General features: G+C 39.4%; 1 protein-coding gene across 1 annotated transcript in view; it reads left to right on the forward strand.

Moving 5' to 3' along the window:
• The first annotated feature begins 2,527 nt into the window (after positions 1 to 2,527).
• Positions 2,528 to 12,202, forward strand: part of LOC142349344 (uncharacterized) — a 28,776-nt gene continuing 19,101 nt past the window's right edge. Inside the window, exons 1-2 of the mRNA XM_075400824.1 lie at positions 2,528 to 3,036; positions 7,680 to 7,816. Of these exons, the coding sequence (XP_075256939.1) occupies positions 2,717 to 3,036; positions 7,680 to 7,816 (457 nt within the window). The 5' untranslated portion in view covers positions 2,528 to 2,716. The remainder of the gene's footprint in view (positions 3,037 to 7,679; positions 7,817 to 12,202) is intronic.

The following is a 12,202-nucleotide window of genomic DNA, read 5'->3' on the forward strand; positions in this document are numbered from 1 at the left end:
AGTTAAATTAGCTCGCAAAGTCTCAAAGCGGTCAAAGAGGGACCTCCGAGGACTCTGGGAGACATTGGCCCCAGGTAGCACTGTTGTGAGAACTTCGCCCACAACAACTGTAATCAAGGAACCCGGAGTCCCTGAAGCTCGATTAAGGAATAATGATATTGCCAACTTCAGGACTCGTGCCGAGCGAAACACTGACCTTTGGCAGTACGCCCAACGACGTCCTCTCCCGTACGATAAGACCACTGAGGAAAAGATTGCTTAGCACACCAAAGATCTTCAAAAGAAACATCGGGGGAAATCAAGATCAGACACTGACCTACTCAGTCTGATGCTGCTTCTGGAGTCTCGTCCGCAAACAGCAACATCTCAAAAGCCATGTCCTCGCGCAAGCTTAAAAAGCCTCAAGCAGGGAGGAACAGATCACCTCAGTCTTCCTCTACATTGAACACCTCTAATGCTTCATCAGTTGCTGCGTCATCAGTCACCTCGTCAACCACCTCGCCTTCCACGTCTATAGCGAAACGAACTGGAAAGGCCCCAGATTATTTTGGCTTCAAAAGTTCGGTATTTTCGGTTAGTGACGACTCTTCTCCTGTGCCAAAGTGGCACAAATCCACCACTAATCCCGTCATCAATACGGTAATACAAGAAGAGGCACTCCAACCACCAGCACCTGATACGTCTTTTGAGCTGCCAGTAGTCAGCCCTCCCGCACCTCCCCTAATCGGTACTTTGTCCCCGGAAGAGTATGAGTATGACGATTATGCGAGGGAGATAAGCATGAGCGTCATTGACGCTGAGAATCAAAGTTAGACTTTGTCAAAAGTTATGCCATTAAAACATAATTTCTTGCACTCATTTAATTTGAATTTATATTGTTCATCTCTTGTCATTTATTTACTTTAAAGCTGGAATTGTGCCACAATTGCGCGATCTTTTCTGTTCATTGTTGTTATTTATTTGTAAATTTGTTTGATGTACAGTTCTGAAATTTTAGTTGGTTACCTATTACAACGCATTTAATTTTATGAAAAGGATTGGATTCGCTCCTCAATTGCGCACTAACTTATGGTTCACGCATACTGATCAATGTAAACGCAATGGATTTACATTAAACTTTAATTTCTCTTGCTTAATCGCCTCACCTCCTGTGCATTAAATCTGTTGGATAGTTATTGTTCAAATTTATTTACTATTTAGATTAACCAGTACATATGTTATTTTTATCATAAATTTTACACTTATGCAGTCTAAAATTTGTTGAAGACGAGGATATGTGGTACGGTTGTACCAGATTCATTGGATTTGTACTAAATTATATTAAGTTTGTCCTTGCCTTAGAAAAAACCATACCTAATCATATTTCACTTATACTTATTTTACCGCCGACTAATAAGTCAAGTTTAAAGTTGTTCACACTTCCCTCTTTTTTTATTATTCATTCGCTAAACTTATTCTTCTTAATTCAGTTATTCTTAATCTTCTCAGTTTTGCAGTCAGAATAATCCTATTTGGATTCGAGAAGGAATTCCACGTCACTGAATTAGAACTACAATTGTAGAACTAGTGCAGAGTAAAACTAAAAGTGGTAATCCAACAATTTAGTAATATATTGGATTCGCGGCTCGAACCAATTTAGATAACCTACAGCGCATTCGTGGCTCGATTACATATCTCCACAGTGAGAGGTATCACAAAGGTGAACATTATCACCAAAAAAATGTCCCCCCCCCCCACCCGCACTGAGTGATGTCTGAACAATTATTCGAGGACCAACTTTTACTCGTTCGCTTTATATAAAAAAAAATCGTTTTTCTTTGCCTAATTACTCAAGTTCAACTTAAATAGCTAATTTGCTTTGCTAAAACGTGCTGTCAAGTGGTCTTTTTGCACTTCAACCCGAGTTTTCGAAGAAATTCAGGATATATAGTAAACAATACTTTTCTGTAATATAACATCTGGAAGTTCGGCTCCATGATTCATGTTTACAAATAAAAAAAAACTTCAATTAAAGACTAAAGTGCTGTTGTAAAAAAAGTTTTTCGAATTCGTATTTTTTTGTAAATTATGCATTCTGTGAGACAAAGTTAGAAAACAAATTATAAATTGAGCATTCAAATTTGAAAATTAATAAATACTTATAAATTTCCCGTTATTTGTCCTACTAGGGGATACTTTTCATTACCTTTATACCTAAAATTAATTGGTTGATGGAAACTGGTTTTTTCAAGCAAATAGTTCCACCTATAAAAGGGGTTTCAAGCAACGCAAAGCATTCAATCGCAACAGTGCAAAAACGAAGAAATCTAAGAACTGGACAGGTTATTAGACCTAAAATAAAATTAATTAATTTCTATCTAATCCGATGCCATATTTCTAGAATTCTGACCAATACTAAAACTTGAGATATTAACCTGCTAACGTGACATTTTAGCTCTCGCTTTGTACTGTTAAGTGTCATCTACTGCGTCATTTACGGAGATCAAATCTTGAAATAACATGACCTACTGAAAGTGAACAATAAACTTCAATTTTGAGTTTCCCATTAAAGTTTTCTCTCAATTAAGTTCTTGTTATATTTCAAAGCGTTGCCCATCTTCAAAAGTTTAAAGTACAACTAATCGCACAAATCTGTAATTCAACTTCAGTAACTCGGGCACTTAAATCACGCATTAGCTTAGCATCCAGTTAAGTTGTCAAAATTGGTCATTCCAAAATGACAACAGGTGAACCTTGTGACCAAAATCTGTTCTATGATCTCTCAAATTTGGAGGAGGAACCTTTCCCTTCGCCCTACCTGACTACATGGTTCTGTATGTTCACGTATGTTCACGCACCCTTCCTAATTGTTACCCCGTTTATAGTCGAACCTCTTAAGACAAACGCGAGAAGGATCATTTCGATGATAGTTCTCTCGGATTTTGGATCATCGTTTCTGACGTGCTTGGTCGGGTTGTTCGGATACCCTGACAACGATTCAGTCTGCTTTGCCGTCACTCAAATGCAAATAGTTGCTAGGAACTGGTCGCAGGTTTGGTAAGTCAGACGAACTTAACAACAATTATTTTTTGCCATCGCAGTTTCTCTACGTTTCGTAGAAAAATTCAAATTTGAGTTTCAATAACAATGACCCGATGACGTTAAGACGATGACATTAAGAGTGAGAATTTTTGGGGGGTTTTCAGAACTGTCATCTCCCTCTCACAATCACAAGAATTTGTTTTTTCACCGATAGGCAAATTTCGGTAGTGATTTTGTGGTTATTTGTGCATAGTCTGGACGTGAACGCACACAATTCTGTTGAACGCAAAAAAGCCTGGACATGAACGCGCGAAAGTCTGTTGAACGCACGAAAGTCTGGACATGAACGCACAAAAATTGGTTGAACACACGAAAATCGGGTGAATGCACAATAGTCTTGACATGAACGCACGAAAGTCTCGTGAACGCACGAAAATCTGGACATGAGCGCACAAAAGTCCAGTGAGAGCACGAAAGTCTGAACATGAACGCACGAAAATCTGGTGAACGCAGTAAAGTCTGGACCTGAACGCACGAAAGTCTGTTGAACGCTCGAAAGTCTGGAGATGAACGCCCGAAAGTCTGTTGAACGCACAAAAGTCTGGACATGAACGCACAAAAATCGCTTGAACACACGAAAGTCGGTTGAACGCACGAAAGTCTGTTGAACGCACGAGAGTCGGGTGAACGCACAAAAGTCTTGACACGAAAGTTTGTTCAACGCACGAAAGTCTGGACATGAACGCCCAAAAATCTGGTGAACGCACGAAAGTCTGGACATGAACGCCCGAAAGTCTGGACATGAACGCACAAAAATCGCTTGAACACACGAAAGTTGGTTGAACGCACAAAAGTCTGGACATGAACGCACAAAAATCGCTTGAACACACGAAAGTCAGTTGAACGCACGAAAGTCTGGAGATGAACGCACAAAAATCGGTTGAACATACGAAAAACGGGTGAACGCACAAAAGTCTTGAAATGAACGCACGAAAGTCTCGTGAACGCCCGAAGGTCTGGACATGAACGCACGAAAGTCTGTTGAGCGCACGAAAGTCTGGACATGAACGCCCAAAAAACGGTTGAACACACGAAAGTCGGTTGAACGCACAAAAAAATTGACATGAAAGCACCAAAGTCTGGTGAACGCACGAAAGTCGGGACATGAACGCACGAAAGTATGGTGAACGCAGGAAAGTTTGGACATGAACGCACAAAAATTGGTTGAACACACAAAAGTTGGGTGAATGCACAATAGTCTTGACATGAACGCACGAAAGTCTCGTGAAAGCACAAAAGATTGGACATGAACGCACAAAAATGGGTTGAACACACAAAAGTCGGGTGAATGAAAAATAGTTTTGACATGAACCCACGAAAGTCTCGTGAACGCACAAAAGTCTGGAGATGAACGCACAAAAATTGGTTGAACACACGAAAAACGAGTGAACGCACAAAAGTCTTGAAATGAACGCACGAAAGTTTCGTGAACGCCCGAAACTCTGGACATGAACGCCCGAAAGTCTGTTGAACGCACGAAAGTCTGGACATGAACGCACAAAAATCGGTTGAACACACGAAAGTTGGTTGAACGCGCAAAAATCTTGACATGAACGCACGAAAGTCTGGTGAACGCATGGAATTCGGGACATGAACGCACGAAAGTCTGGACACGATCGCACAAAAATCGGTTGAACACACGAAAACGCACAAAAGTCTTGACATGAACTCACGACAGTATCGTGAACGCACGAAAGTCTGGACATGAACGCCCGAAAGTCTGTTGAACGCACGAAAGTTTGGACATGAACGCACGAAAGTCTGTTGAACGCACGAGAGTCGGGTGAACGCACGAAAGTTTGTTCAACGCCCAAAAGTCTGGACATGAACGCCCGAAAATCTGGTGAGCGCACAAAAGTCTGGAAATGAACGCACAAAAAACGGTTGAACACACGAAAGTCGGTTGAACGCAGAAAAAACTTGACATAAACGCACGAAAGTCTGGTGAACGCACGAAAATCGGGACAAGATTGCACGAAAGTATGGTGAACGCAGGAAAGTTTGAACATGAACGCACAAAAATTGTTTGAACACACAAAAGTCGGGTGAATGCACAAAAGTCTTGAAATGAACGCACGAAAGTCTCGTGAACTCACAAAAGTTTGGACATGAACGCACAAAAATTGGTTGAACACACGAAAAACGGAAGAACGCACAAAAGTCTTGACATGAACGCACGAAAGTTTGTTCAACGCCCGAAAGTCTGGACATGAACGCCCGAAAATCTGGTGAGCGCACAAAAGTCTGAACATGAACGCACAAAAAACGGTTGAACACACAAAAGTCGGTTGAACGCGCAAACAACTTGACATGAACGCACGAAAGTCTTGTGAACGCACGAAAGTCGGGACATGAACGCGCGAAAGTATGGTGAACGCAGGAAATTTCGGACATGAACGCACAAAAATTGGTTGAACACACAAAAGTCGGGTGATTGCACAATAGTCTTGACATGAACGCCCGAAAGTCTCGTGAACTCACAAAAGTTTGGACATGAACGCACAAAAATTGGTTGAACACACGAAAAACGGAAGAACGCACAAAAGTCTTGAAATGAACGCACGAAAGTCTCGTGAACGCCCGAAGCTCTGGTTATGAACGCCCGAAAGTCTCTTGAACGCATGGAAGTCTGGACATGAACGCACAAAAATTGGTTGAACACACGAAATTCGGTTGAGCGCACAAAAGTCTTGACATGAACGCACGAAAGTCTGGACACGAACGCACAAAAATCGGTTGAACACACGAAAATCGGGTGAACGCACAAAAGTCTTGACATGAACCCACGACAGTCTCGTGAACGCACGAAAGTCTGGACATGAACGCCCGAAAGTCTGTTGAACGCACGAAAGTTTGGACATGAACGCACAAAAATTGCTTGATCACACCAAAGTCGGTTGAACGCATAAAAGTCTGGAGATGAACGCACAAAAAACGGTTGAACACACGAAAGTCGGTTGAACGCAGAAAAAACTTGACATGAACGCACGAATGTCTGGTGAACGCACGAAAATTTGGACATGAACGCACGAAAGTCTGTTGAACGCACGAGAGTCGGATGAACGCACAAAAAACTTGACATGAACGCACGAAAGTTTGTTCAACGCCCGAAAGTCTGGACATGAACGCCCGAAAATCTGGTGAGCGCACGAAAGTCTGGACATGAACGCACAAAAAACGGTTGAACACACGAAAGTCGGTTGAACGCACAAACAACTTGACATGAACGCACGGAAAGTCTGGTGAACGCACGAAAGTCGGGACATGAACGCACGAAAGTATGGTGAACGCAGGAAATATTGGACATGAACGCACAAATATTGGTTGAACACACAAAAGTCGGGTGAATGCACAATAGTCTTGACATGAACGCCCGAAAGTCTCGTGAACTCACAAAAGTTTGGACATGAACGCACAAAAATTGGTTGAACACACGAAAAACGAGTGAACGCACAAAAGTCTTTAAATGAACGCACGAAAGTCTCGTGAACGCCCGAAGCTCTGGACATGAACGCCCGAAAGTCTCTTGAACGCATTGAAGTCTGGACATGAACGCACAAAAATTGGTTGAACACACGAAATTCGGTTGAGCGCACAAAAGTCTTGACATGAACGCACGAAAGTCTGGACACGAACGCACAAAAATCGGTTGAACACACGAAAATCGGGTGAACGCACAAAAGTCTTGACATGAACTCACGACAGTCTCGTGAACGCACGAAAGTCTGGACATGAACGCCCGAAAGTCTGTTGAACGCACGAAAGTTTGGACATGAACGCACAAAAATTGCTTGATCACACGAAAGTCGGTTGAACGCACAAAAGTCTGGAGATGAACGCACAAAAATCGGTCGAACATACGAAAGTCCAGTGAACGCACAAAAGTCATGACATAAACGCACAAAAATCTCGTGAACGCCCGAAAGTCTGGACATAGGCACTTTCCATATAGGACGGTCTGGAAATACTTGCTTCCGTCTGGAACCTCAGCCTGGGTTTCGTAAGACCTAGTTAGAAAAAACCACTAATACGGCCGAGGAAACAATTGTGATGCATAACTTTTTTTGGCTATGATTGGCAACACTGTCATGAAAATTTCCATGACAATTAACCCAATGTCAAATAACCATCCAATGTGCCGTGACATCCAATGCCATAAACCCTATTTATTCCCCATGATCTTTTAGTTGAACAATCCGATTAAAAATTAGCACTTTTTTACTAGCATGTTTTTTCATAATTGTGTTGATAATTTAATCCCATTTTTGGTTGTGAAAGTTTCATATCAAGCCGCACGGGTCGCTAAGTCATGGCCAAGTAAACTTGTCTTGCAAGACGTGTAAATATACATTTATTACATTCTAAGTTATCGCACCAAGATATTATTATCCGGATCTTTTCCGTTTGTGCCCCTCCAGTACCTTATTCTCACCCCAGTTATACAGCACGTCACATTACATAGTAAATCATTATGTGAAAATATGGCACGTGCGTCTCGGGGTTGCAAATAGTATGCACCGACTAAGCGGGGGGGGAGGGTCCTATTTTCCTCACAAGTCACTCAGGCAATTTTAACAATAGGTTAAAATGTTTTTAAGGTCACTTCTGCTGATAATCAACGTGTTCTTCACTCTCAACCCTCGACATGGACACTTGGCATCTTCTGATTGGTTCTTCAAAATTGGACACTTGGTCACGTGGCCTTACGGATTTTTACTCTCTTTTCTCACATCAGGTTCACTTTTACTTGAAAAAACTCAATATTTTCCCTTTCATGTCCGAAAAATGACACACACTGCCCAGATTCTGATCACACAATGTCGAATTTTGTGCGCTTCAAACTTGGGTCTTTAGGATCTATTCTGTCCCCCCCCCCCCCCCCCCACTGTTTCTTATGACACCCAGTTACAAATTATATGTTGTTATATAGCACGTTACTATGTAAGAGAATAGCACGTGCGCCTGGGGGCCATAAAAGATTTATGGTCATTAAGGTGGGGGGGGGGGGAGGGGGGGGGGGGGGGTGGGGGGACAGAATAGATCCGGTCTTTAAATAGATCTAGGAAAAAAACTCAACGGACATGAACCACCATATTAACATTGAATTAGGTGGGATTTTTCCTTGGGGGAGATGGGGGGTCCCAAAATCGCCTCATATCAATTATTTTTGTTTTATGATTCTTACCTGTCTTAAAAACTGGTCGTTGATAACTTTTCATGATTGTTTTTAGCGAAGATCGCTTTTGAGCTGAACATGCGTTTTCAACTGAAAAATAAACTGAGCGCATGAGAAAAAAATGCTAGTTCATTGACTTCAAACGCAAGAAAAATTAAACTGAGACCACCAATGAAGCAATAATAGACCTTAAACTACCCTTGAGTTTTCCATTTTCGTGGCGTATAGAAAGTTAACTTATCAAGTTAAGTTAGTTTGAGCGCCTAAAGCACTGTATTTATTTTCAATCTCAAAAAAAAACTTTCATGATTTCTTGTTATTACTTTTTGCAAGAAAAAATCACTGAAAAGTTGGTCAATAACAAATCTTTTCACTGTATCTTTTCACATGATTAAAGTCAAGCTTGGTTCATGACTCAGCTTTTAGAAGCGAACTTTGACCATGGTGCTTAAATGATAAACAACTGAAGAAAAATCGAAAAAAGCGTCCTATGAAGGACAAGAAGATCCGAATTTTTTCATAAAATAGTTTTAAACTTTTCAGTCCATTGCTCTTGTGAAACATTAGCTTTGACTATTATACTGCAATTGCTTCCCGGGTCGAGGTTTTTGGGTAAATTTTTTGTAAGAAATGCGGTGAATGCGGTGAATTTTTGTAAGAAATGCGGTGATTGCGGTGAATGCTGTGACAATAAATATTTCACCGCATTTCCTACAAAAAATCACCGCAAAATTTACTGCATTTCTTACAAAAAATTCACCGCGTTTGCTTTCCAACGTTTCCTCAATCTGCCTTAAATTCACAAGAAATATCAACGAGGTACGTGACAGATGGCGCAGTAGAATAAGCAGTTAAAGGCATGCATGAGGTCAGAAGTTCGAACCAGTGTAGGGTAGATGCTTTTTGTAAGAATACTGAGAACGCGGTGAAAATAAATAATTCACCGCGATTCACCGCGTTCACCGCAAAAAGATGTACGAAATACGCGGTGAAAATTAGTTTCTTTCGCCGCATTTCACAACATTTCTTAAGAAAATTTACCGCCAAACCTCGACCCGGGTTTTTGATTTTCTTTCTGTTCTGTGACATCCACAAATTGTAATATCAGGACACTTCAACGCTTAATGAGTACACGAAATAATGCCAGTTATACTAAACTGCAATGGTAAGGCAGAAACCGGGCTGCTAAATCATTTCTGTGATTGGGCTGGAAAAATATCTTTCAAATAATTTGTTTTCCGTTTATTTCTGACATATCTTCATATAACAATTAGCATGAACAACTGTTGAATAGATGGCAAGGCTGTCTGCATCCGATCGGTAGCAAATAATGTGAATAGTAAAATTAATAGTAAATAGTAAATAAATGAATAGTAAATAGTAGAAAAAAAATCAATGTTACTAGAAATGGTTGTGCGATTGAAAAAAGTTCCATATGGCTCATTAATTCTCAAAGTTTACGGCAGATTCGGGCTCCTTATTTCGTTGATGAAGGGCTTAGCGATGGTGCCGTTATAATAACAATCAAAATAATTTGACGAATTTGAACGAGTTGGTTTGAAACTAATTGTTCTGACCCCTCTTGAGGGGGGGGGGGGGGGGACTATGTAAGAACTATGTTCCTTCCCCCTCTTGAGGGGGGAGGAATGAATAAGATTTTTTTGAATTTCGTTTTCTTGAGCGAGTTATCGTGGTTTAAATTTTCGTGAATATTAGACCGATTTGCGATATTTTTATACACATTTTCCCGAATTTTTACCTTACATAATGTCAAATTTGCTAAAACTTGCTGTTAACATTATTACTGTTGATTCTATTTTTACAGACAAAAAGTATCGCTGAAAATTTTGATTCAATATTTTGGCCCAAAATTTGGCTAAATATTTCACAATTCAGCATTTGTCATCAAAAATTGCCCAATATGAATTACTTTAGTATACTTTGATTAATCGTGCCGAAAGTAAACACATAATAACAACTATCACAATCTTTGTAAACTGAATGAGGAGCTAGTCCACTTCATTGAGAGTATTCTGGAATTAAATTTTTGATGTTTTTTGTTAAATTATTTTTCAACCTACGATTATCAAAAACGCAGCACTTATTTTTGATCTTATAACTAACAATTTATCGAGACCTATAACATTTGAAACAATAGAGTGTTCTCACTGGACGACCAGCAATAGTAAAGCTGGTTTTGGTCCTATATTTGACAGTTGCAATAAAAAACAACAATTCGGACTCCATTAATCGGTCTTTTTTTGAAAAAAAAAGATCTTCTTCATATTATTAAAGAAAAAACAATTCAAATCAAAGCTCAGTGTTGTTAGCTCTAAATGTTTTCATGAGCAGAGGACCTAAAATAATGTATCTGGTTTCATTACTTGCAAGACTTCAATCCTTTTGCAAAAAACAATGGTTTATTGAAATTTGCCACTATTGTTCTCTTAATTTGGTCATCTTGTAGCTTAGTGTCAGCAAAGAATGAAAGCTTCTTCTTCCCCTTCTTTCTACCGAAGTAAAATTTCAATTCTTCTGCGCGTTAAGTTATGGTTTCTAGCTTTGACACTACTAGACTTTAAATTTTTTTCAAAATTTTTTTAGCACTGGACCATTTTTCACTTTTTTGCTCGTTTTGTCACCTTGGCGTTCAAAATTAAACAATAAAAAATCTTTCAAAGCATGGATTATGGTTTTAACGGCTTCCAAACCCCTTTCTCGACGAATTTAACTGAACTTTTACATTTGTAACAAACTGTTGTTTTTACTTTTTCTTTTTAGTCGTCTGGAGTTTCCTGGATTTTGACAGATCTCATTGGTTTTCTATAGAGGAGTAAAAGGAGCCTATATTCTGATTTGAGTAGGTAGCTGAGGGTGTTCATGACTTTGAAAACATTTTAAAAAAAATAAATAATAACATCTTTAAAATTTTGTTTTTTTCGTCTGTTTGTTACCTAGTCTCGTTTATTACAGGTCAGATGTGGTCACATATGACATTATTGTCCTCAATTAAATTTGCAAGTGTACAAAAACTAATAATTTAAAAAATTTCGTTATGAATTAAGTGGCCTTGGCACAGGTTTTTTGCAAAAAAAAAACAAACTAATTTTCGATTTTTGTCTGAATTTGACGCCCTTCTTGTAGACGTAAGACATATTCTGAATAATTACAAGTCTCAAGCGCTTTGTTTTGACAAATAAAGGAACTGATTTATCTATATTGCTTTGTAAAAGAGACAAAAGGGCAAAATTAGGTATTATTAACTTAGCCCTTTTTTGCTCTTTTTTGTCTAATTATAATACCTATTGTCGGTGCCACTTCAAATCAACAACAAGAGCCTTCAAACAGCACGAAAGTGCATTTGAAGCTAAAACATTTACTATTTGTCAAAACTCAAAAGTGATCAAAAATAGGACCGAAAGTTGGTACCCCCCCCCCCCCCGAATTTTGGAAGGGAGCACCAGAGCAATCCGAGGTTATAGCAAAAGGTTAGGGTAACATCTAAGCTATCCATGGACCCAACGAACGTTAAGGCATCAAACCCGGAAGTGTGGCTTTTAGCTTTTATATGGTGCAATATTGGCAATTTCAATATTTTGTCTTTTATTGTTAAATTTCTTAAGTTATTTTTTCTGTGATACTTTGGTTGATAATTAATGGCCAAAAACAATACATTTGAGGCATTTGGTGCTACGTAATGACCATCAGTGCTTATCCCAGGCTGTTTTATTTTGGCTCCATTGAGGTTCTTGAGCAGCCGCAACACCTATTCTCACTGAAGAAAGCTGGCATAAAATTCATCCTCTTCTTTCTACTGAATTAAAGTTTAAATTTTTCTGCGCGTTAGGTTATGTTTCTCCGGTTTTGATACTAGATTGTTTTTGATTTCTTGGTGTTGGCACTTTATTCACGTTTTTTCTCGTTTTATCACATTATCACGTTATT

Source organism: Convolutriloba macropyga, chromosome 11 (assembly GCF_964194025.1).
Source record: "Convolutriloba macropyga chromosome 11, txConMacr16.3, whole genome shotgun sequence".
In the NCBI taxonomy this organism is placed as follows: Eukaryota; Metazoa; Xenacoelomorpha; order Acoela; family Convolutidae; genus Convolutriloba; species Convolutriloba macropyga.